Source organism: Podarcis filfolensis, assembly GCF_964270895.1.
Source record: "Podarcis filfolensis genome assembly, chromosome: 2".
NCBI classification, from domain to species: Eukaryota; Metazoa; Chordata; class Lepidosauria; order Squamata; family Lacertidae; genus Podarcis; species Podarcis filfolensis.
Genome location: NC_139605.1, coordinates 100,428,305 through 100,453,289, shown reverse-complemented (window position 1 = coordinate 100,453,289; position 24,985 = coordinate 100,428,305). Strand labels below are relative to the sequence as shown.

General features: G+C 44.1%; 1 protein-coding gene across 17 annotated transcripts in view; it reads left to right on the top strand.

Moving 5' to 3' along the window:
* ARSG (arylsulfatase G) overlaps positions 1 to 24,985 on the top strand; it is a 122,521-nt gene that overhangs the window by 54,044 nt on the left and 43,492 nt on the right. For all 17 annotated transcript variants that reach the window (XR_014544423.1, XR_014544424.1, XR_014544425.1 and 14 more), the window contains 3 exons: positions 6,063 to 6,259; positions 11,720 to 11,800; positions 19,577 to 19,685. Coding sequence is in view for 11 of the 17 variants with exons in the window: in XM_083598792.1 (XP_083454918.1) it covers positions 6,063 to 6,259; positions 11,720 to 11,800; positions 19,577 to 19,685 (387 nt within the window). In the remaining 6 variants the exon portion in view is untranslated. The remainder of the gene's footprint in view (positions 1 to 6,062; positions 6,260 to 11,719; positions 11,801 to 19,576; positions 19,686 to 24,985) is intronic.

Sequence of the window (24,985 nt, the reverse complement as noted above, 5' to 3'; positions counted from 1 at the left end):
TTCCTTTTATGTAGTTAAAGCTGCAATCCTGTACACACTTGCCTGGAAGTGCGCGGCATGGAGCACCGTGGATCCAGCATCCGTGCATACCCAGAATTGGCTCCAGTGTGTCCCCCCAGCTCAGCAAAGCGGGTTTTTGAGGGGGTTTTTTGGAAAAAATAAAACAAAAACAAGTTTCAAATATCAGCATATCAGATAGAATAATCAATACAAATTAAGATGACATAAAAAGAGTCGAAACGACTTCCCTCCACCCGTATGTGACTTTTCCTTTTAAATTTTACTTCTCTCGTCGTGTTCTTATACAGTGGTACCTCGTTTTGAGTCTGAAATACGTAGACAGATAATTATGAAATGATTGTGAGGTTTAATAGGTTAACTGTTTATATTTGGACAACTTTTCTGCTGTTCTTTATTGGAAGGAGAAAAATAATCATTTCCTTAATAACAATTTAAACAATTTATTTAACTAAATCAGTAACATTATAGCATATGTATCCATGTTTGTTAACTGATGTGGTTAAACTTAAAAAAAACCAAAAACACCTTAGACTGAGTTTTAGCACACATGAAAAACTTAAAACAAATCCTTATTTCCTTATGAATAGCCTTTGGACTATAATGTAACTTAAATAGAAAACTATCTTTAGAAAGAATTTCCCTCCAAAAACATTTTATTTTAAAAATCTTATTTAAATAAAAAAAATACGATTTAAATTTTTAAAAATCTGATTTATTTTTAAAATATTTTTTTTGTTAATCATTGATTTTTATCCACCCTGTTTCCAGACAAGATTGACTCCATACCTCTTACTTAGGAGAAAAAAAAGCCATACGACATGACATAAGTTTGAACTCATCTATTGTTTACACCTACACAATAATTGCCCCCCCCCAAACCCCCACACTAAACACACTTTAATTATTTGGAAGAGCCAACTTAACACGTTGGAAAAAGAGAGAGATTTGCACCTGCGAAGATGCATGTATGGATTTAAAAATATCGACTATACTTTAAATGGTATGAACAGGTTTGTTGAGAAGTAATGTGCGAAGAAGTTCATTAGCAATGCAGCATTGGGGTCAAAGCCGTTTTGAGAAGGAAATTGCAACGGAAGGCGGATAGCGCCCAAGCTCTGCTTCATCCTGTTGCAACAAAACAGTTGGCGGTGCCGAGAGACGCCGTTGTCTGCATATCACTTCAGGGAAATAAAAAGCTAATGCAATTAGGAACTAGGTTGTGGAAGAGGAAATGACTGCTGTCAGCTTTTTTGAAGCCAGTCACTCAGGGCGGAGCCTTGTGCTGTACACATAGGCCTCAAATCTCCAAAGAGGCACTTAGCAACAGGGGAGAAAAAAGTAAACAGAAGAAACCTAGGACGTGTCAACAGAAAATTTGATTATCTGCTCATAACAGGAAAGAGCAACGCCACTGCCAAAGCCTGGGGTTCTTCCCCCTACCCCAATTTTCTGCAGATTCTAGAATCGAAGTGCAGTGGTTGGGCTGGTCAGAGCCACCTTTTGAGTAAATTCACTGGCTGCTTTGCATCCCATATCTTAGTCTGCAAATGCAGAAGCCAACAATACATTTGTTGTGCTCTTCAGAAATTCATACTGAAATGGTGGGTGAGGCTGCTGCTTAAAGAAACTGGAGCTTTTGAGAATGGACAATTAGGTGAGAGATTGGGGTGGGAGTTGGTCACATTGATGTGGTGCTTGGGAATCACTGAGTTCAATTTTTTTTTTGCTCATGTGACTGGCTTAGATCGAGACATTTTACCGCCCTCTCTCCGCCATCTCCATTACCCAAATACAGGCCATTTTAAACCATTAAGACTTCCTCACAGGGGTGCCGCCTGCACCAATAAGAGCATGGTTCTGAAAGGACTGCTACATTGTCGGCCTTTTGCTTCCAGCAGGAAGAAGGGCTAATGATCATTTTATATTTTTCTATCCTAAATTGATGCGTTGCAAAAAATGGTTTGCAGCACAGAATGTTTTCCTGGTTCACATCCAGGGTGCACCTGCCTCGTGGACTGCACTAATACGCCACAGAACCATTCTTAAGGTACTAAAGCGAAAGACAGCTTTGCTTCTACAGATAGCTCCAAAGGTCAGTACTTGAGGCAGGTACAGCGATTCTTCCAGAGATTACCTTGCCATTAAGTACCTTTTCTTAGGAGCTGAGAGCTGGCGCGCTTAGATTTTTGCTCCTTTGGACACATCTACTGCTCACTGAGTCTTGATTTGGACTCTTTGAACCCTCTCTTTGAACCCATTCCACCTTATCCTTATCACATAATTTCAACCGACTTGCATCTTTATTGATGTTTAAACTTGCTTGATTAGCTGCCCTGGGCGTGTTTATGAGGCTGTTGAACTAAAGGGATCAAACATCTCCTGTGATATATGAAACGTGCCTTAAGGAATAGCTCCTGGACCAGAGGGAAAGGGAGAAGCCAAGGATATGTAACCCTCTTCAGATGTTCCGTAAGTGTGTTAACTAAACATCCATGATCTGCTCTTTGTTCTCATCACCCTCTGTTAAGTTGGAGGGCGACTTTCTGAAATGGGGAGCCTTCTGAGCTCCTGGAGAACGATGAAGGCTGTGGAGCTAGAACCTTATCAGGGTTCTAGAGCTTTTGTCAAGGTTCTAAAATGTGCAGGGAGGCACATGAGTTTGGAGGCTCCCTACTTCTGACGGTCACCCTCCAACTTGCCGAGGGCGATAAGTGTGATGTATTTTATAGCATGCTTGCAGAACACCTGGAGAGGGCTTGTGTGTCGTGCAACTCAAATTTTTGTTTGCCTGTTTAACCTGTGATACACCTCTCACCTTTCTACACAGAAGTATACTCAAGGTAGCTACAGAAAGAAGTTGCTACCTCGCATGAGTAGGGCTGGGTGCTATCTGGTTTTCAACATTGTGATATATCACCAGCTAAACATCGCGATATACCGATATATCACAATGTCTGAAATTCACGGCCTAGGACCCTCGTACCTACAGGACCACCTCTCCCGGTATGCCCCACGGAGGACCTTAAGCTCGATAAATTGCAACACGCTAGAGGTCCCGGGCCCTAAGGAAGTTAGATTAGCCTCAACCAGAGCCAGTCCCTTTTCAATACTGGCTCCGGTCTGGTGGAACGCTCTGTCTCATGAGACTAGGGCCTTGCAGGATCTGATTTCTTTCCACAGGGCCTGTAAGACAGAGTTGTTGCACCTGGCCTTTGGCTTGGAATCAATTTGATTCCCTCCCCCTCTTTCTTTTTTCCCTTCTCCTCCTCTGAGGGAACTCCTATTTGGGGACTTCCCTGGCTTTTTTCTGGCCCATGTAGGACCTGTCTGGATAGTTAGCCTTGGTGAAGACTTGACGTTTTCATCCCCCAAAAAGTATTTGATTTGAGTTTCCATTGAAATGAGGCTGCATTTTAATGTTTTAACGTTGTATTTTAATCTTGTTTTTTAAGTTGTATTTCAATCAATTTGTTTTTATATCGGTTGTTAGCCGCCCTGAGCCTAGTCTTGGCTGGGGAGGGCGGGGTATAAATAAAATTTATTATTTATTATTATTTATTAAATAAGCTATGTAGAGTCATCGGCTGGCTTCACTTTTGTTCCCACATTGTGATTTTTGCATAGCACACACACACACATCATGATTTGCAATATATTGTCAGGTCAGAAGCTATGAAACCGATATTGTATCATGATATGAACTTCAAACCGGTTTTGGACGATATATTGATATATCGCCCAGCCCTAGGCATGATCCTTGGTTGCATCTGTGAAACACAGGGAAACCTCTTTTGCCTGTAGTATCTATGGCAGTTCAGTGCAGTTTGGTTTCTTTGCAGCATGAGGGTTAGACCTGGACTGGTCTGCAAAGAATCACTTTCCCATGTTGTCTTTTCACCCACAAAAGTAAGCATTTAAACCAAAGTCGCACGAAGTCAAGTCTTAATACAACGTGATTTGTCCTCTTATGGAATTACTATTCTTCTGCTCCAGGTTTACCCCTTGCACAATGATGCTTCCAAGCTAATTTCCTGGTTGCGGGGTGTGTCTTCTCTTCATCTCCCCCACTCCCAGGTCCATCAGTTTATTTCCGGTGGTGGAAGATAGCAGACTCCAGTTCCTGATGTAATTTCTCCTCCTTTCACCTTAATCTCCTTCCTCCTGTACTTCTTGCTAGGAGTAACTACTATCCCTTCTTCCCTTGCTAAGGATATATGCCGTGCTGTGCTTGATAAAGGGAGAGTCAGCAACTGTTTCTGTGGGTGAAAACAGACATTGTTATTCTCAATCATGGAGCCATCTGCAACTGTCATTCCCAAACTGAGTACACTTGCCAGGGTGTGGGTGGGTGGGGGGGAGAGAGAGAGAATCACCAGAGTGTCATGCAGAATTACCTAATAGAACAAAGGATCCCAAGAGGCTCTGGGAGTGCCTCCTTTCATTTAACCTCTGCTGCTAGGCAGTTCTTCTGTTCCTTGGCACTGGGAGTGATTGACGGCATCGTACGTGATGCCAAAATGACCTGTCCTTAAAGGAGGTCGCCCATTGCATCCCTGCCTGAGTCCCTGCTCTGAGTGTGCCTACTTCCAGAGCTTTAATTTCATTGTACACAGGTTGTATAATGACAATAAAGGTGTTGTTGTTGTTGTTGTTGTTAGAGAGTGAATTGTGCGTCCTGTTTTAATTTAAAGGGGAGGGGGTGGATAGTGTGCTTCAGTGGCCAGGCTTTTTGGCAACACCAACCTATGCCAGTTTAAGGGAGCCCCGGTCTCTGGAAGAACCCCTTCCCAGGGACTTTGCAGACACAGGAGGTTCAAGCCACCCAATGCTTCTTTCACTGCATCCTGTCACTGAGAGTATAAGTTCTCCAACCCAGTGCCTGTGTCCACATGGTGCCAGGCCTGTAATTCTTCTTCTTCTAATGAAAAGGATGCCTGCATGATTTGCCTGAGAGCGCCATGTGTTGATGTCAGACCTGTCCTTGGGGCATCTTCCTGTTAAATCTGATTTAGCAAAAAATAAATAAATCTCCATATGGGAAATAGGAAGGAAGGAATACTTTTCGTTTCCAGATTTGCAGCTGTATACTGAATGTACATCCAAGAATTCGCACTATATAGGTTGCGGTTGTCTTCATTATACAGTAGTACCTTGGTTTAAGAACAGCTTAGTTTATGAACAACTTGGATTAAGAACACTGCAAACCAGAAAGTAGGTATTTTGGTTTGTGAACTTTGCCTTGGAAACAGAACATGTTCCACTTCCTGTTGAATGTGTTCCATTTGTAATTTGAGTCCCTCGCTGCTATGGGAAAGCACACCTTGGTTTAAGAACATTTTGGTTTAAGAAAGGACTTCTGGAACGGATTAAGTTCGTAAACCAAGGTATCACTGCACTGACATCACCTGAATCAATGTTTGTGTTGTTACTGAAGCCGCGTTGTTGCATGAATCTCTGGTGTTTTGTGATTCCTGAATCAAGGGATACACTGCCCACTCCTCCCCTTCTATTGCCCGACAACAGTGCAGGCGTGGCCTAAATTGGTGATTTTCAAACTTGTGGTTTGGGTTCCTCAGAAGTATGCCTCTGTGAGAGTATCAGTAGTGGCTGACAAGTTTTCCTGACCAGCACTTCCCTTGCAATGCACAGTTACAGATAAGGATTGGTTACATTCTGAACAGCACTCTTAGTTTACTTGGGGACAATGGTGAGGCTCAACAGGCCCAGCTAATGTTCTGCCTGAACTGACAGTGGTTCTTAGAACGTGGCTTAGCTTCCTCTGCGACAAGCAGTCTGGGGACATCTATGGTGGACATGATGAGGTCCCCTGTTTGGTTTGAAAAACACAGACTTAAATAAGCAGAACCACTGCAATTTTGGAGAAAGAATCTCTTACAATTTCAGGCCAGCTGAGTGGAAAGATGTTATATTATCATGGCCGTAGTAATAGACTGTTGGGCAGCCGTGCGGCCTCCATTCTGACTAAATCATGCCTTCCTCCATTTAATTAACCAGTGTGCCTTTCTTTGTTTTCTCTCTAGCCGGAGTGGACACCCATTCTTCCTATATATCGCCCTGGCTCATATGCATGTGCCTTTGACGTTGGCTCAGCCAACATGGGACCTGCCTGGACAAGATCCATACGGAGCAAACCTGAGGGAGATGGATGCCCTGGTGGGACGAATAAAACACAAAGTTGACAGCACCGCGAAGGAAAACACGCTCCTCTGGTTCACAGGTGAAGCAATACAACCCCAGTCACTGTAACGAAGACAGCTTAGGCGGCTGGTTTTAGGGGGAATGTTATGAGGCTTTCTTTGGCTTCAGCTGCGCTAACACAAAGCAGCCTGAATAACTTAATAAATACGAATGTACAACACAGTGCCTTGTTCCAGCAGAATGTCAAATGGCTTAGTTGTGGCGTGTTGGCCTTGGATTCAAATCCTCCCTCAGCCATTAAGCTCAAAGGGGACCTTGAGCTAGTTATTATCCCTGAACCTTATTTACCTCACACAGTAGTCTTACGGAAAACTAGGGGGAGGGGAAAGAATCTGACCAAAAAAAATAATAAAAAAGAAGAAAAGGAACATTTGGATAGGGCAGATTTCAGTAAGGGTGCCATGGCAGTTCTCGCAACCCAGGAAAAGAACTTCAGGGTCTCGTAAAAAGAGGGGCGAACTTTTAAATACAGTAGTACCTCAGGTTAAGTACTTAATTCGTTCCGGAGGTCCGTACTTAACCTGAAACTGTTCTTAACCTGAAGCACCACTTTAGCTAATGGGGCCTCCTGCTGCTGCCGCGTTGCCGCCGCACGATTTCTGTTCTCAACCTGAAGCAAAGTTCTTAACCTGAAGCACTCTTTCTGGGTTAGCGGAGTCTGTAACCTGAAGCGTATGTAACCCGAGGTACCACTGTATTCGCCCCCTCCACCCTGCGACAAGTTCTACTGCACAGAGCTTTTTCCCAAATTGAAATCGGAGTGGATGAAGATTTGCTGTCTTCCCTGACTGGCAAAGGCTTGGCATTACCCTGAGTAAAGACTTTGTCAGCCAGAGATTTTGAAGGGTTTTTTTGGCAGCTGCAGACAATATTGTTTCTGTTGCCAAAACCCCCCACAAGCTTCTTTAAAATTGGCCCAGAGCAACGTAAAGAAGCTACGTCACACACCACTGTGTTGCATAGGCCTGGTTTCAAGAGGTGTGGGGGCAAAACTGGAGGCTGATGGGAAAATCTGTTCTTTCAAGAGGACCCTTTGTCCCCTACCCCCCCATCCACCCGTTGATGGCTGCTATTCATTTCTGCAAGGGAAGAAAAAGAATCCCTCAGTTGGTTTAAAAATAAATAAATACCTGACATCTTCAAATCTCTCTCCCCACCCCGCTAAGAACCTGGGTAATTTCCAAGTTGATCTGAGGGGAGCTTTGAAAAACTTGAATAAACAGTGCTCTCTTGTATGGTCTTTAGAAACTGTGTAACACGCCATCAGGGGCTGCCAATTTTTTGGGGCCCATAAGCCTATTTGTAAACCAGATTGAACCCTATAATCTGTTTCCTGTAATGGAATGCTTCTTTCAAGCCTAATTTCATCGGTGGGGTAAGGAGGGGACCTTTCAGGCAATAGGGAAGGCCCACTTTTCCTGCATTGCAGGGCTTTGGACTACCTGACCCTTGGAGACCCTTCCAGCTCACATCAGGCTTGGCCAACCTGGTACCCTCTAGATGTTTTGACCCACAACTCCCGTCAGCCCCAGCTAGCCTCAGGTTGCAGAGAAGGGACTGTCAGTGACTTTCAATTTGATTAATTGGTCGGAATATCCTGCCTCTGCACATTACATTCTGTTCTTGAAAATATTTCTTCATGTGCTGTGTCTTGTTCTTGTGTGAAGCTACCCATGGTCTCCCATCCAAGGATCTGGCCAGGTCTGCAGCTGCTTAGCTTCAGTAATGCTGGAGGAACACGTAGCTCTGCACACACTCTACTGCACCCTGCACATGACAGTCTTTTGAGGGAGCTTCCGCTTGCCCTCAAGCTGGACTGAACCCAAATCTATTTGTTTGACCCATAATGGGATGTGTGCCTCAAGGTGATCTATAGATTCATGCAGCTGAGGGCTTAGTGAACTGAAATCTGCTCTTCTCTGAGGCAGCTGAAAGCCTGTCACCAAAGCCCCTGTTTTCTTCAACTTGTACAATAGCAGAGTTAACTCGACAGACCCTCCAAGTGTCCCTATTTTCCAGGGATGTCCCTGATTTAGAGAAGCTGTCCTGGTTTCTGATTTGATCCCAGAATGTCCCACTTTTCCTTTGTTGTTGTTGTTGTTGTTGTTGTTTAGTCGTTTAGTCGTGTCCGACTCTTCGTGACCCCATGGACCAGAGCACTCCAGGCACTTCTGTCTTCCACTGCCTTCCGCAGTTTGGTCAAACTCATGTTCGTAGCTTCGAGAACACTGTCCAACCATTTTGTCCTCTGTCGTCCCCTTCTCCTTGTGCCCTCCATCTTTCCCAATATCAGGGTCTTTTCCAGGGAGTCTTCTCTTCTCATGAGGTGGCCAAAGTATTGGAGCCTCAGCTTTTCCTTAGGATATTCCTATTTTCATTGGAGAAATGTTGGAGGGTAAGGTTGGATATTCCTATTTTCACTGAAGAAATGTTGAAGGGTGTGGAGTTATCTGACCCCGCCCCAAGCCATCTGAAGGCAATCTTCTATAGAGAAGTTTTTTTTAAAATATGTGTAATGTTTTATTATGTTTTTATACATGTTGGAAACTGCCCAGAGTGCCTGGGGCAACCCAGTAGGATATGTGTGGGGTATAAATAGTAAAAAATATCATTATGGAATGGGACATCCCTGTTTTCATCGGAGAAACGTTGGAGGGTATGACTCGATATGCTTAGCCTCCGAGCTAAGACTCATTCCATCTCTCAGTGCTTCATTCAGGACTCTTTCTATTTCACATTCCCAGACTGTGAAACTTGGGAACACGTCCATTATTGTTGGGTTATCTTCATTTGACTGTGTCATTTCAGTCAAAAGGACGAACCTTGTCATCCACGTCTAAAAATTAAAGCACAAATCCCCACTTAATTGAAACGGAATTTCCAGTCCCTAAATCCATTTTTAATGAGATCACATTTGGCTCATTAAGATCCAAGCCTGACTCGTTTCCTTTCCTTATGTTTGCAACCCATAGACTGGAAGGTTGGTTTTCTTCCTCAATAAATATATATATGGTACTCTTATGTCTTGAGTTTCTTCTGGTTCCTGGAGAGAGGAGTGACTCAGGTCGGATCCACAGCATACATTTAAAACACTCTTAACTACAGTGGTACCTCAGGTTACATATGCTTCAGGTTACATACACTTCAGGTTACAGACTCCGCTAATCCAGAAATAGTACCTCGGGTTAAGAACTTTGCTTCAGGATGAGAACAGAAATCGTGCTCCAGCAGCGCGGCAGCAGCAGGAGGCCCCATTAGCTAAAGTGGTGCTTCAGGTTAAGAAAAGTTTCAGGTTAAGAACGGACCTCTGGAACGAATTAAGTACCACTGTACTTTAGCAATCATGGCCCCCCCACCAAAAAAAACCCCAGAATGCTGGGAACTGTAGTATGCTAAAGGTGATGGGAATTGTAGCTCTGTGGGTCGTAAACTACAGTTCCCAGCATTGTTTTGGGGAAGCTATGACTGCCAAAATGGTATAAATGTGCTTTATGTGTCTGGTTGGGGTGTGATAGATGCCTTTGAGTGGCCTCACTGATGCTCAGACCTGGCTCTTTTGAAAAGCTTGACATGACTGAGGGAGCACTTGGTCCCTGTCCTACAACCAGGCATCTGGTTCCTGGACCATCCATCACAGGACTTGACCACTACCTTCTACTCAGTTTCTCTCAGGCCGCAAGGCAGCTTAACTGATAGGGTGGCATGTGTGTCATTGAATTCATTAAAACAACAACAACCTATAATTAGTTAACATGCTTGTTAACTTCAATAGCACCCATCCATTCTGGCAAGCATCTTTCCTGGGTTTCTTCCACACTAACCCTTTTGTTCAAAATTGCCATCCTTTGTATCCCTTATTTTTTTTTAATATTTATATAATTTTCATTTATATACATTACAACAATTATTTAACAAAGTTTTAACATTTTTTACTCCCTTCCCCCTCTTTCTGCGGTTCCTTGCATTTATTTTCATCCTTTCCTGCATACTCTAAATTGCCTTAACTTATTCTTTTAATCGTCTATTCTCATATATTTTTTTAAAACTGCAGGTTTTTACAGTAATCCTGCCAATGTCTTGATTTGTTTACAGTTTGTAAATACTCAATAAACCACTTCCATTCCTTTCTAAAAAGTCTGTTTTCTTTCAAATAATTATCTTTATATAGATTTATATTCTTTGCTGTTAACCATACACAATAAATACTTAACCTTCTTTTCAATCTGTAGCCCTGATATATTTTGTAATTTATTTTTACTATCATCATTCATGTTCTTTACCAGGAGCTTGGTATTATCTTTATTAATTTTAAAACCTGCTATTTCTCCAGAAAAATTGATCTCTTCTAATGCTTTCGGAATTAACTCTGTTGGTTCTTCTACCGATATCACCACACAATATGCAAATGCTTTTAATTTGTATTGTCTCTTTCCCACCCTTATTCCTTTAATTTATTCTTATTCTTATTCTTTGTGCCAAAACTTCTAAAACTAATATAAAGGTGACAGCGTACAACCTTATCTAGTGCCTTTAGTTATCTTACAATTCTCAGTTGATAAGTTATTTACTATCAATTTTTCTGATTGTTCTGCATCCTTTGTAACCTTTTAATAAAGAATCCAGAGGCCCGCTGCCGCTACACGGGAGATGGATTAAAGAAAAGAAAATACAAAATTGGTCCCACCCTGTAGCTTGACCAATGGCAGCTAGGAACAGCTAGGAGCTAGGTGGAGTCATTGATCTCAAAAAAATGTAGACTCGTACAAGCAGGCCAGCTTCTGTTTTGACTTAAATGTTTGTTTTGAACTTCTTGGAAGTATGTAAAGGCATGGAGTGTGGGGGACGACACCGGCCCACAATGGTACCCGCCTGAGAGGTGCCGTAAAGCGCTCTGGCTGAAAAAAAGGACAGGGTACCAGCCCATTTAGAAGCAAATAAACAAGCCATTTGCCTGCAAATAAAGCCTCCCTTGAACTCTGGTGTTTCCTGAATGTTCTTGTGACTCTTGCTTTTTAAATTATTTTTTAGCTCGGTATAAGTCTTTATATTGGTAACAATATTAAAAGGAAGCTTTTTGTACTGCCCATAATCGTTCTTTGGAAGTACAGTGGTACCTCGGGTTAAGTACTTAATTCGTTCCGGAGGTCCGTTCTTAACCTGAAACTGTTCTTAACCTGAAGCACCACTTTAGCTAATGGGGCCTCCTGCTGCCGCCGCGCCGCCAGAGCACAATTTCTGTTCTCATCCTGAAGCAAGGTTCTTAACCTGAAGCACTATATCTGGGTTAGCGGAGTCTGTAACCTGAAGCGTATGTAACCTGAGGTACCACTGTAGCTTTCTTAACGTATTAAGGTTCATTTGAAGGGGTTTGATGGGGAACAGAAGCATGCTCTATTAACTTTCTTGCTAGTTCTCCTTGTTTTGGATTAAAAGGACTTCCCCGTTCTGTTTTCAACAAGGAGTTTTCTTTCCCTCCTAGGAGATAACGGGCCTTGGGCTGAGAAGTGTGACTATGCGGGCAGTGTCGGTCCCTACACGGGGAGATGGCAAACAAGAAGAGGTAACTGCTGGCACTCATTCGTTTCTAAGGCTTGTTCGGCTCTTTCGCAGCACGTGTGCAGAAATCAGGATCTTGTTTTCTATAAGCTCCCTTATCAAAATTCAGGCAAAAAGCTGGAAGGGAAGTTAAGATGTATCCTCTGTTTCAGTCCAATAGCACTGACCTCTTCCTCCTTCACTGGTTGTAGCACCCTTGCCATGGAAGACTTAGATCAGGGAGGCCCAACATTTTGGGGTTGGGGCATTTTGGGGTTGGAAAAATAAAGTACCCATTTCACAGAATACAAACTGGTGCATGCCCTCCGACATTTATCTGATGAAAATACAGACGTCCTACCTGCCAACCTAGCAGTTCGAAAGCTTGCCAAAGAGCAAGTAGATAAATAGGTACCGCTCCAATGGGAAAGTAAACGCCGTTTCCGTGTGCTGCTCTCGTTCGCCAGAAGCGGCTTAGTCATGCTGGCCACATGACCCGGAAGCTGTACGCCAGCTCCCTCAGCCAATAAAAAGAGATGAGCACCGCAACCCCCGAGTCGGTCATGACTGGACCTAATGGTCAGGGGCCCCATTACCTTTACCTTACTCAATAGTAGTAGTAGTAGTGATGATGATGATGATGATGATGATGGTGATATTATCATCTGGCTGGGTTGCCCCAGCCACTCTGGGAGGCTTCCGACAAATATGAAAACATAATAAAACATTATACATTTATAAACTTCCCTTTACAGGACTGCCTTCAGATGTCTTCTAAAGGGTGTATAGTTATTTATCTCCTTGACCAGGGATCAGCAAAGTTTTTCAGCCATGGGCCAGTCCCTCAAACCTTGTGGGGGGCTGGACTATATTTTGAAAAAAAATAATAATGAATGAATTCCTATGCCCCACAAATAATCCAGAGATGCATTTTAAATAAAAGGACACATTCTCCTCATGTAAAAACACTCTGATTCCTGGACCATCCGCAGGCCGGATTTAGAAGGTGATTGGGCCAGATCTGGCCCCTGGGCCTTAGTTTGCCTACCCATGTCCTTGGCTCTAGGGTCGCAAAACTCCATACCCTCCAACATTTCCCCGATGAAAATAGAGATGTCCTAAGGAAAAGCGGGACATTGTGGGATCAAATCAGAAACTGGGATGGCATCTGTAAATTCAGGACTGTCTCTGGAAAATAGGGACACTTGGAGGGTCTGCTGATGATGCTCAAATAGCAAAATGTACACACCCAAAGCCAAACAAAACGAAGAGCTCCTCCACCCTAAACAACCAACTGGAACATCAGAAAGTGTCTTATACTTACATGCGTGTTTTAGCTGTCTTGGACTTTCAGATTTGCTCATATAACATTGAACACAGTTTTTCAAGTGCTTGCCAGTGGATTAATAGAAGAGGAAATTTTCTTGTATTCTTACTGTCGCTGCGGTTACTGGGGATAGTTCTCACTTGAGAGGGAGTCCTTGGACTCGATAATAATTTCAGTGTTTCCAGTTTTAACTTTGATGTGATGTACTAGCCAAAGTTCAAATTTTGATGGGCAGTGCCCTCTTAGCGGGGATTATCTTAAAAATAGCACCACATGTTTACAGAGAGATAATACCCAAAGATGTTTATTATCAGTTTGTAATTCACTAGGAGAGATACTGACAGACTGTCTCTCATTCCCCGCAAAGCGCTGGAGTTGTGATCTGGATTATTTTGAAGTGGCCTGATTTTTCTCATGGGCTCAAAGTTTGTTAATGCATTGTGGAGCTTGGTTTCCTTCCTTCTTTCCTTACCCCTTTGATGCTGTGTAGTGAGCAGATATTGGGACCTCCTTGTTATATGTAAGAAATGCTGATGAAAAGCGATCTCCTGCCATCATTTTGATTTCATCAGGAGAATAGGATCCAAGTCTTACTTTGCCCTGAAATGACAGCGATGCAGTGCCATGGCCTTTTCTGCCGGGGAGGAGATTTCAATGAGTCAGTGCTGAATGAGGCACATACAAGATACCTCTGTACTGTGTCACCCATATTGGAAACATCTGGGAATCAGTGTAGGCATGTTGTTCCTATTCTGGAAATTATGAGACCGGTTGGAAGAGGAGAGCACACACAAATTGGATTCCTACAAATTGGAATTCAGCGTCGTGCTTTGCAGATCACTCGGTCAGCATAAGCATTTCTGCTTGTCTACTGCAGTGATGGGACATGGGTGGCGCTATGGGTTAAACCACAGAGCCTAGGGCTTCCTGATCAGAAGATCGGCGCTTCGAATCCCCACGACAGGGTGAGCTCCCGTTGCTCGGTCCCTGCTCCTGCCAACCTAGCAGTTCTAAAGCACGTCAAAGTGCAAGTAGATAAATAGGTACCACTCCGGTGGGAAGGGAAATGGCGTTTCCGTGCACTGCTCTGGTTCGCCAGAAGCGGCTTAGTCATGATGGGCACATGACCTGGAAGCTGTACGCCAGCTTCCTCGGCCAATAAAGCGAGATGAGCGCCGCAACCCCAGAGTCGTCCACGACTGGACCTAATGGTCAGGGGCCCCTTTACCTTTACTGGAGTGATGTCCCCTCTCCTTTCCCCATACACTGTTCTGGTGTTTCTCCTGCCCTTCCCAAAAATATTAGAGAGGGACGCAGAGTGCACAGGCATGGGGGATGAGAGGAGGATGAAAGTCTTGCCATCCTAGCAGGTCTTGTTGTGCTGGCTCTCGCAAGTGCAACAAATCTGGCCCTTCTTTATTTGTTTAAAAGTTTTTTAATGTGTTGCTTAATAGGCCAAAAATCTCTTTTCAGAAGTTGCTAATCTCTAATTAGTAACAGTAGTGATTTCCCTCTGACAGCAGCTTTGGGAAACTGGGGTTTTTACTAGGATCGTTACAGCTGTGCTGTAAGCTCGTCAAAAATGCCCCAAAACAAACTAGCAGCCTGCAGTGCTGACCAAGTCTGATTGGTGGAATTTATGCTCTGACAGAATACAGAGACTCCAAGGTGTTCACTTTGGTGTAACTCTGCCTGTTAGTTCCATTGATCTGTATTTGGTTTCACTGAAACGTCAGTTTATTTTCTAAGAGGTGCCAAGTTCCCCAAGAGGCTCCCTTTGAAAACATCTCTCTCATTGTAAAGATCACTCTGATCAGATCTGCATCTGTGTGTCTCTTTTGCATTGGTGGGGTTATTTATGTTGAGGTAGGCAGGAGGCCACACTGTGAAGTAGTTGATTCCTGCTTCTAGTACACTGTGTGTGTGTGTGTGTGTGTGTGTGTGTGTGTGTGAAGTCATATTTCCCCAGTTGCTCTTTGAGAGCAGAAGCAGCAGCTATTTCCACATATGTTTCCTGTCCGTTTCCAAATATAGAAAGGAATGGTCTGACGTTTACAATAAAAAGCTGCCACAGGACTCACAGTCCCAGGGCTTTGCTGTCTTCATTTAAAATCCCTTCCCTACTTCTAAAACTTCCTCTCTGGCCATACGACTTAACTTCTCATTTATTTCTGGAAATTAGTTAACCAGTTCGCATCTCTAAGAGCCATATTTCAACCCAGCATCTTACTATATCACAAGGGTAAAGAACCTGTGGTCCTCTGCATGTTATTGGATCCCAGTTCCCATCAGCCCCACCCCATGCTGTCCAGTGGCCAAGGAATGATGGGAGTTGTAGTCTGGCAACATTAGTTATTCCTTGTTTACACAGTATAAAATAAATAACATTTTCAAATTGGGCATAGCATGTGCTGCCACAAGATGTGACAGCCAACAGCTCAGAGGGCTTTGAAGTAGATTAAAAAAATTAATGGCGGATTATGCTATTAATGGTTGTTAGTCATAATGGCTAGATGGAAGCTCCAGATTCAAAGGAAGCACAAATCCTGAAAACCTGGAAGTCTGGAACCAACAACAGGAGAGGGCTGTAGTCTTCCTGTCCTGCTTCCCAGAACCATGGGAAGGACTATAGCTGAGTGGTAGAACACTTGCTTGGCATGCTCAAGATTCAATCCCTAACACCTCCAGGTAAAATTGGGAAAAGCTGAAATTCTAGAGAGTTGAGGAAAGGTGTTTTGGGCTTCAAATCCCATCAGCCCCAGCCAGTGTGGCAAATGGCCAGGATGGTGGGAGTTATAATCACCTGTCTTTCCTTTGGAAGCAGAGGAGAAAATATCTGAGGACAGCCATGGTGATTAGCTATGGACGAAGATGGTCAGCTAGTACTCTGGTGCCAAAGTGGTGAACCAGCCACTTTGACTTGATCTTGGAAACAGATTGGGAGCCAGTGTTTTCAACACCAGCGGTATCAATATAATCCCAACGCCTGGTCTTCTGCACCTGTGTCGCCACCTGCATTTTGAACTAACCACAGACTTCAAAGGAAGCAGCATGTACTGCATGTGGCAGTGGTCTAATCCAGTGGCGTAGCGTGGGGGGTGCAGGGGGGGCCGGCCGCACCGGGCGCAACATCTGGGGTTAGGGCAAATCCACGGGTTAGGGGGCGCAAATCCACGGGTTAGGGGGCGCAAATTACTTGCCTTGCCCCGGGTGCTGACAACCCACGCTACGCCACTGGTCTAATCTGAAGGCTACCAGAATATGAGAGACATAGCCAGGTGATCTCTATCCATAAGTGGCCACAGCAGGTGCACTAAGCTCTGCTCCAAACCACCAGGGCCCCTTCCCTAGCCTGTGAACCTCATTCTTCAGAAGTAGTGCAGCCCTGTTCGGAATTGGTTGAAAACCACCCCTCTAAAACGGCAAACTCGCCAACAGCAGGACTGAACTTGAGCTTTGGGGGCGAGTCTTACAATGTTTGCATGAGCTATAGACAAGCCCTAAAGTCCTCCAGAAAGCATCTCAATATGTTCCCTGGCAAAAAGTTATGCGTGCAATAAATCAAGTGACATCCCATGCCCTGGTAATTTTCCATTTTGGGCCTTTCCAGGGGGTGTATTTGGGTTTGTCCATCCCCACCCCCTCTTCCTTACAAGGAAACATTCTGTTTTCTCTCCTCCGTCAGATTTCCCCCAGAAGCCTTGGCCTTTGTAATTTAATGCAACAGGATGCTTGCATAACATTTGATTATTGAAATAAATGCCACAGGCCTGTGTTATTTTGCGTGGATGGGCACTTCAGCACAGAGTTGGTCCAGAAAAAGCACCTTATTAGGGCCGGTGCGATTTGTACCCTTTGTGTTTACGGACACTGTGCTTTGGGGAAGAAGGGAGGTGAATGAGCTTGTCAACAAGCACTCATTGTTTTTGATTTTGGAAGGGGAGGGGGAGGAAGTCACTTGAATTGAGTTTGTTTCATTTAGCCTATTTGCAAAGCAGAGCCTTTCCATTAAAAAAACAACCATTAGCCAATGCAGCTACAACAGAAAGCAGCAAACATCTCTTTTATCTTTCTTCAGCTTGAATGTGAGGAGTGTTCCCAGGGTTTTAGGCAGCCGTATCCAAACCTAGGCCGGTGTTGTAAACAAAAAATTGCCCTTTTCCCTTATGGGGTATCCAAGAGCTCATATACATAGGTTCCCTATTGGTAGGAGAAAATAACAGAGGCCAACCAGAGAATATTGAGAAGCAAAGCAGCTAGTAAGCTTGATCTTTATTGATCTGTTGCAACAGGGTGCTCCCCTCACACGCAGGAAAGGAGGAGGACCCCGAAAAATAGTGTGCAAGGCCTTATAAAGACTTTTGAAATTGCCACCCTCTAGATCAAGACCACCCCCAGAAACATCATACATACATCACAGAAGGGGTGTAACCTAAGACCACCCCTCAGATACATCATAACTATATCACAGAAAAGGCGGTCTAAACAGAAATTTAAATGTTGTTTTTCTCTTGTCCTTGTTTATCTCCTGTCTGGCAGGTTACTTGATTGGATTGCCTGGGGAGCCTGGCCATTCTTTTGTAGTGATAAATACTTAGTTCCTGGGCCATGTCACAGGCTCACACCCTATTCAAACACAGACATACCCTTAAGACAGGATTTGTGAAGAAAAAGACAATGGGGAGGCTTTTCCACTTTGACCTTGCAGAGAAAACATTTGCTCAGTTTAGGAATCAAAATGGCTTCAGGTCGGTCTTCCTGTGCTGATCTATGTATGTGCTTGGTTTGTACACTTATGAACATTACCATATATCTAAGGCCATAAAATTCCTATCGTACGGGAAGGTGTAGTTTTCCAGCTTGTACATAGAGGCTGGGTGTTAGATGGTGGGGCCAGGGGAAAAATTGAGTTCAAAGTGCTCTAATCCTATTTGACCTACTCCCTCCCTTCCCCAGAGCTTATCAGTTTTGTGAGGTGGAGATCAGGGCCTCAACCATGATTGCATTTGGGGCAGCTCTACCTACTTCCACCATTCATTCCCACCCCCATGTATTTTTTATTAACGATTTCTTGGTTTACAGAAGTATGGGCAATGTCTCTTTTTTCAAGTTGCATTTTCTACAGATCAGTTTCATTTGTTGAGACATTAGTGTTATATCAGAAAGAAAAGGGGGAAAGAGGTGGAGGGGGTCATGGATCTCCTGCATCTCCTGGATCAGAGGTTGGCCTTCCCACCCACCTCTCTTCATCCTGACCCTTTGTCAGGTGCACTGTCTCTGAAGCCATGTTTTCGCTGCTGCTTCAAGTGTACGCGTTAGAGGCCATAGCTCAGTGTTAGAGCATCTTCCTTGCATGCAGAAAGTCCCAGATGCAGCCCCCATCGTCTCAAAGTAGGACTGGGAGAAACTTCTCCCTGAAATCTTGGGGAAGCCGCTGACACGCCAAGGTGGACAATGCAAACCAGATGAACTTTTGACTTGGTCTAAGGCAGCTTCCCATGTTCCTTTGTGTTAAGGCAGAGCGGTCCTAGCCCACTCTCGAACAAGCCTGTCCTCGCTTCCTCCTCTCAGCCACAGCTGTCATTCCCTCCCTGCTTTGCCCCTCGTCCCGGCAGTGATTCCAGACTCCACAGCAGGATTTGCACTTGATTCCCTACCCCCCATCTATCAGTCGTTCCTTGGTTTTTGAACAGCTTAGTTCTCAAACATTTTGGTTCCCGAACGCCACAAACCCGGAAGTGAGTGTGAAGTATTTTTGGAAGCTGAACATCCAACAGGGCTTCCGCAGCTTCTGATTGGCTGCAGGACTTCCTGCAGCCAATCAGAAGCTGCGTTTTGGGTTCTGAACGTTTTGGAAGTCAGAACGGACTTCCGGAACAGATTCCGTTTGACTTCCAAGGTACAACTGTACTGTGCTTTTATGTAGATGATTTGACATCACACTTTTTGTCCATGCCAAGTCTTTGCCTCGTGTGCATTCACAGCTAGTCCTGAAGGAAGGTTACTGTGGCTGCGAGACCATGATGACTTAACCCAAATTCGGCCAATCCAGCTGGGATGGAGCTCAAGCTTAGCATGCTATGTGCTGCACCAGTACCTTGTAAACATTTATAATCTTCAGGAGTGTCTCCCCCGTCCCCACCCTGTGCATGTTGAAAAAGCTAAAAATATCCCAGATTCAACCTTGAATAGGCCTTGCATTCTGCTGTTGCCAGTGCTGAATAAACTGAAGCATCGTAGAGGAAGGAATGGATGAGATCATTAGGATTGCTGTATCATTTATATTATGCACTGTTTTGGGCTAGCACAATTTCACATCCCCGTTATTGGATTGTTTGTCTCATTTTTTAAAAGGAGAGAACTTGTCCCCCTGTCTCTTAACTATTTAGCTTTTGTTTTGCGATCTTGGCTCTTTGGGAACTCTCCTGGCAGACAGGCCACCGCAAATACATTTTCTCTGTTTAAATTTTGCAGGCGGGAGCTCAGCAAAGCAAACGACCTGGGAAGGGGGTCACCGGGTTCCCACGTTTGCCTACTGGGCAGGGAAGATCCCGGCAAATGCCACGAGTCCTGTGATGTTGAGGTAAGCGAACGTAACAGTGCTTGCTGTTCCTCTGGGATCATTTTCAAGATCCGCCTGGAGAGGGGCGTTGATGGCCAAACCCAAAACTGGCACAGGCTTCATGTGGGGAACAGCTGAACTGCTCTGGCGTGAACCGGAACTGCTGAGAACATACATTCCTGGGAAGTGGAGGAACCTGCCATTTCCAGAGGGATAAACAGAACAACAAAAATGGAGGTTAACCAGTAATAAACTCTGTTAAGCGCCCGCAGATTTATGCAACTCTCTGCACCCTTTAGCTCCTTTCTCAGTGTGGCAGTGTCAGCAGATAAGGATTAAGAAGAAGGCTTTTTTGGGGGGAGGGGACAAAAAATATATATGTGGCTGTTTACGGTGAAGGGGTTCAGAGATGCTGGCCACTGAGTCAACAGCTGAGTTCTTCCAAGGGGTTGTTTTCCTCCTGGAGAACGCTGGGTTTGAAAGTGGCCAAAAGTTAACTTTTGAGATGTTTACTCAGATAAAGATTTCAAAATCCCTGTCTCATGAGAACAGGAGTAAAAATTATTCCCTGGTAATAACCTTACGTAACTTCTTTTCCTTCTGACCTCATTGCTTCCAACTCTCTAGTACTTCATGTTTCTGATCAACTTGACTGGTTCCGTGAAAGCTTGTGACATAATAAATGTGTTTGTCCCTAAGGCAGCCTTTCTCAAACTTGGGTCCTCAGATGCTACTGAACTACAACTCCTATCATCCTTGTCCACTGGCCATGCTGGCTAGGAATGATGGGAATTGTAGTCCAACAACATCTAGGGACTCAAGGCAGAGAACGGCTGCTGTAAGGTGATGCAATGCTTTTTGTTGTGATTGGTAACTGCATTGGTATCATGAATCAAAAACTGCTTACCACACACAGACAAAAACCTATAGAGAGCGCCCACATTAATCCAGATGGCCTGCTGGGGACACTGCTTTTAAGGAGTCAAGGATGCTTGCTTCTGTATTGTTACCCTGCATGGTATTTCTGTGGATGAGCTTGGCCAAAATGTGTTAACAAGCTGTGAGTGGGAAGCTGACCGTTCAGATCTCACCTCTGTCATTAACTTTGCTTTTGGCAAACTGCTGCCTCTCATCCTCAGCTTCCCCCATACATAAGATAGGATTCTTAATGTGGGGTCTGTCTTACAGTACTGTTGTCAGGACTGCTGAGATGGTCCTGGAAGATAGTACCCGCACCCTGAGATCATCTCTTCTGAGGCCCTTCTTCGTGTGCCCCACTCCCTCTACGAGAAGTGCGGAGGGTGGCAACACGAGAACAGGCCTTCTCTGCAGTGGCTCCCCTTCTGTGGAATGCTCTCCCCAAGGAATTTTGCCGGGCGCCTTCATTATACATCTTTAGGCACCAGGCAAAAACATTCCTCTTTATCCAGGCCTTTGACTGATTAACATCTAACAACAACAACAACACTTTATTATTTATACCCTGCCCATCTGTCTGGGTTTCCCCAGCCACTCTGGGCGGCTTCCAACAAAAAAATTAAAAATACATGAAATAATCCAGTGTCTTTAAAATGTGTTGGGAGGGGGTGATTGGGTTGCTTTTGCTTTTGTTTTTATTTTGTATTTTGTGTTTTTATATTGTGATTTTGTCTGGAGACCTGCGGGTATATGGTAGTATGTAAATTTCAACAACAACATTAAGACTAACTTAGTTGGTCTTTAAGGTGCTACTGGAAGGAAAAATTTTTATTATTATTATTGTTGCTATTGTTATTGTTGTTATTAATTAATATTGTTGTTGTTGTTGAAATTTATATACCACCCTATACTCGCAGGTCTCACAAGATAAAATAACAATATAAAAACACAAAATACATCATCATCATCATCATCATCATCATCATCATCACCACTGGTGTTGTTGTTGCTGTTGTTGTTGTTATTTACACCATCACTGAGTGTGTTTGCCTGACTGGAATAGTCTGATAACGCCCCAGAAGGCTGTGTGTGAGTGTAAAACTCTTATCTCACTGAACTGAGGTAGAAATGCGATCTATTGCTCCTCCTCCTTTTGCCTGTGACCCACAGCCTGGCATGTGGTCCTCAGCACTGAAAACTGTGGTTACTGGATCTTAAGTGTAGATGTGGAGAGTGCAGGCATGCCCTCTTGTTTTCCTAAAGTGGTACAGAGCTTTGCTTTCATAGGCAAACATCTAAGCAGTCACAAATGGCGACAGGAGCTGTGGGATCTATTTTGCTTCCTGCTGTTGGTGGCGACGCTTTGCAGAGTGCCTTCAAGAGAGAGAAGAAAGAGATGGGGCAAAGGGGGCATTGCGCTTGGCAGCAAAGGAGGGGAGGGTACAGGTTCGGGTTGCCACTTTTGTTTGGGCAAAATATGGGACAGGTCAGGCAAAATAGAGGGGAATTTGTGGGTGTAAAATTTACTTTTACCTGGTGCAGAAATGAGTTCAAAGCAATCCATTGCAATGACCAAATGAATCAGTCAGTCTCTGCAAGCCATCCAAGAACAATATGGCAAGGAAATCTTTCCCACCTGCTGGATTTCTGCCTGCCAGAAAGATGAGAAATGTAGAAACCCAGCCAAAAGAGGAACGAGGGGGAACATTTTGCTCTTCCCTCTTAGAGCCATCGGCAAGAGCTCGGCCCAATCCAGAAGAGCCTGCTGCAGGCTGCTGAGCTCTATTGGCTAACCTGGAGCATCAATCATCTGGATAGTTGGCCTTGGTGAAGATTTGACGTTTTCATCCCCAAAAAGTTTTTGATTTGAGTTTCTACTGAAATGAGACTGCATTTTAATCTTGTTTTTAAGCTGTATTTTAATCAATTGTTTTATACCTGGTGTTAGCTGCCCTGAGCCCTGTCTTGGCTGGGGAGGGTGGGGTATAAAATTTTTTTATTATTATTATTATTATATAACCCCAGGATCTTTGCTTTGGGATTGTAATCTGGCCTCGACCTGCTGGTAGAAACATGCTCACATCAATTCTTGTTATTTATGCTCTTTCCCTGGCTTATCTCGCGGGCTCAGGACAGAATCCTCAAAACAACTCTGTGAACTGAGACCATTATTTGCCCAAGGCCAACTGGTGTGTATTTCCTGGCTGTGTATGGATTTGAACCCAGGAGCCTAGGGAACCAATACGATTTCACCACCTTCTGCTCTGGATATTAAGTCATCCGGGCAGGAGCAAGCTGCTGCTGACCTCTTTATGTTGCATGCATCTTATCTACTTCCCTGCTCTCGGCTCCTGTCTGCACATCACCTTTGCTTACCATCCACTGTGTACCTGGCTTAGATGATGCTCTTGATGCTCTTGACGGTGCCTCTGGCTATTGCCATTGGGAGTGGGCTTTTCCGATTTTAGGACCTTCTATCTCTGATCCCTGCTGACAAAGGTCCGTATAGTTAAAACTATGGTTTCCCCAGTAGTGATGTATGGAAGTGAGAGCTGGACCATAAAGAAGGCTGATCGCCAAAGAATTGATGCCTTTGAATTATGATGCTGGAGAGGGACTTCCGGGGTGGCGCCACCGGCAATGGCGGACTCCCTCTGAACTGGAGGGAAGAGCTCTGCGGGAAACGGGTCTTTTCCGCTACGGCGAAGCGGGGACCCTTCCAAAAATCACAGGCGGATGAAGCCTGTGAACATGGGACTCGGTGGGCACCTTTAGCGCCCCCCCAACTCGCTAAGGAAGCCACTAACGGGCTCCGAAGTGAAGAGGGGGAAGTGGCGCGGTGCTGAGGGTCAACGGCTATTTCCGTGGAGCGAAGCCGCATAGCCGTTGCCGGAGAGCGCTTCCTTTTTCCTGGGACAATCTGGACTTTAAAATAAGCACCCGTGAGTACTTAGATTTTGAACAATTGGACATCAAATAAGGAATAGCGAGCAGAAAAGAATTGGATTTTAAAATACCTACTTTAATTTGGTACGGAACGGGAAGGTCTAAACAGGAAGTCAGCCTTCCGTTCTTTTGTAAACAGAATAAAGCAAAGACAATATAAACTAGAGCTAAGAAAATCGTCTCTAAAGGACTGGATTTCATCATTTATAATTGTGGAACCCCCGTTTGACAGCAGGAGAAGGGGGAGGATCATTTTTAGACTGTTTAAAGTGAATTTAAAGCAAAGTAACTTTCCTCTGTCCTGATACTGGAGCGGGGGTGTCAGGACCGACGTTTGAAGTTCACTGACCAGAAATAAGTGTTTTTGACAGATAGTGAAAAGAAGAGAAACATAGTGATTCCAATGTTCCTCTTCGCTTTTGAAAGGAATAAATATTGACAAAGTATCTTAAAAGGGGAAACTCTGTTGCAAGAACAAATAGAAGTTTTCCCCCTAGAGGGAGACTGTGAAACTGTAACCAACTCCAGGGAGTCGGCAGCTGTTATAGATTACAATCGTGGGAACAGACATCTGACCTTGCAGGACAATGTATTCAGAAACCTTGTTGTGTGTCTTTTATAAAACAAATGCCCTACTGGAACAATTACACGAAAAGGTGAATTGGATGGCGACCTCGGCTAGAAATTTGGAACAGGCAGTGGGAAACTTTGAACAGGCAGTGGGAAAATATGTGGAGCCCACTCAAGAATTAAATCAGGAGTGTGTCTTGACAGAACAGGCCCAACAGGAATATGAACTTTCGGACTTGACAAATGAACTTGGAAAAAGCCACATTTGGAAAGAAAAAGTTTGGTTTGGCTTGGGAATGGGGGGCTGGATTGACCCCCTTATGCTGAAATGTCTGGACTTTTCAAATGTGGCAATGGGCCGTGAGATGTTTGGGATTGTGGGGGCTCCTAATCTTGGAGGGTTTTTGAAACATGCTGTTAAATACCAAATGGAATTTAGTGTTGAATATGGAAAAGGGGCTGATCTGTCGAGAAGGGTTAAAAATATTGCCAAGCTGGAGCTACCACGAACAGGAGACAAGGGAAAATACAGCTACAAATATGAAGAAGAGCTGCGGAAGGGACATGGAAGAGACTTGAGGGCCTCGGATATAAGGTTGCCAGGTTAATGAGCTAGATCGACATGATAATAAGGACTGACAAAACCCAGAACCAGGAGGAAGGGACGTTGGATGAAGATTGGACTTGTTTGTATTTTTTTTCTCTACCAATAGAACTGTTTTATAAAATTGATGAACATTAGGAAAATGTTGGAATGAAATTACTTGGCTTTAGCAAAAATGTTTAAAGAATTATGAAAGAATGTTATGGTTATGAGAAGCTGGTAAGGACAAGATTTAAGTTTTAAGCTTTAAGATTTATCTTATTATAGAAAGATAAGATTAAAA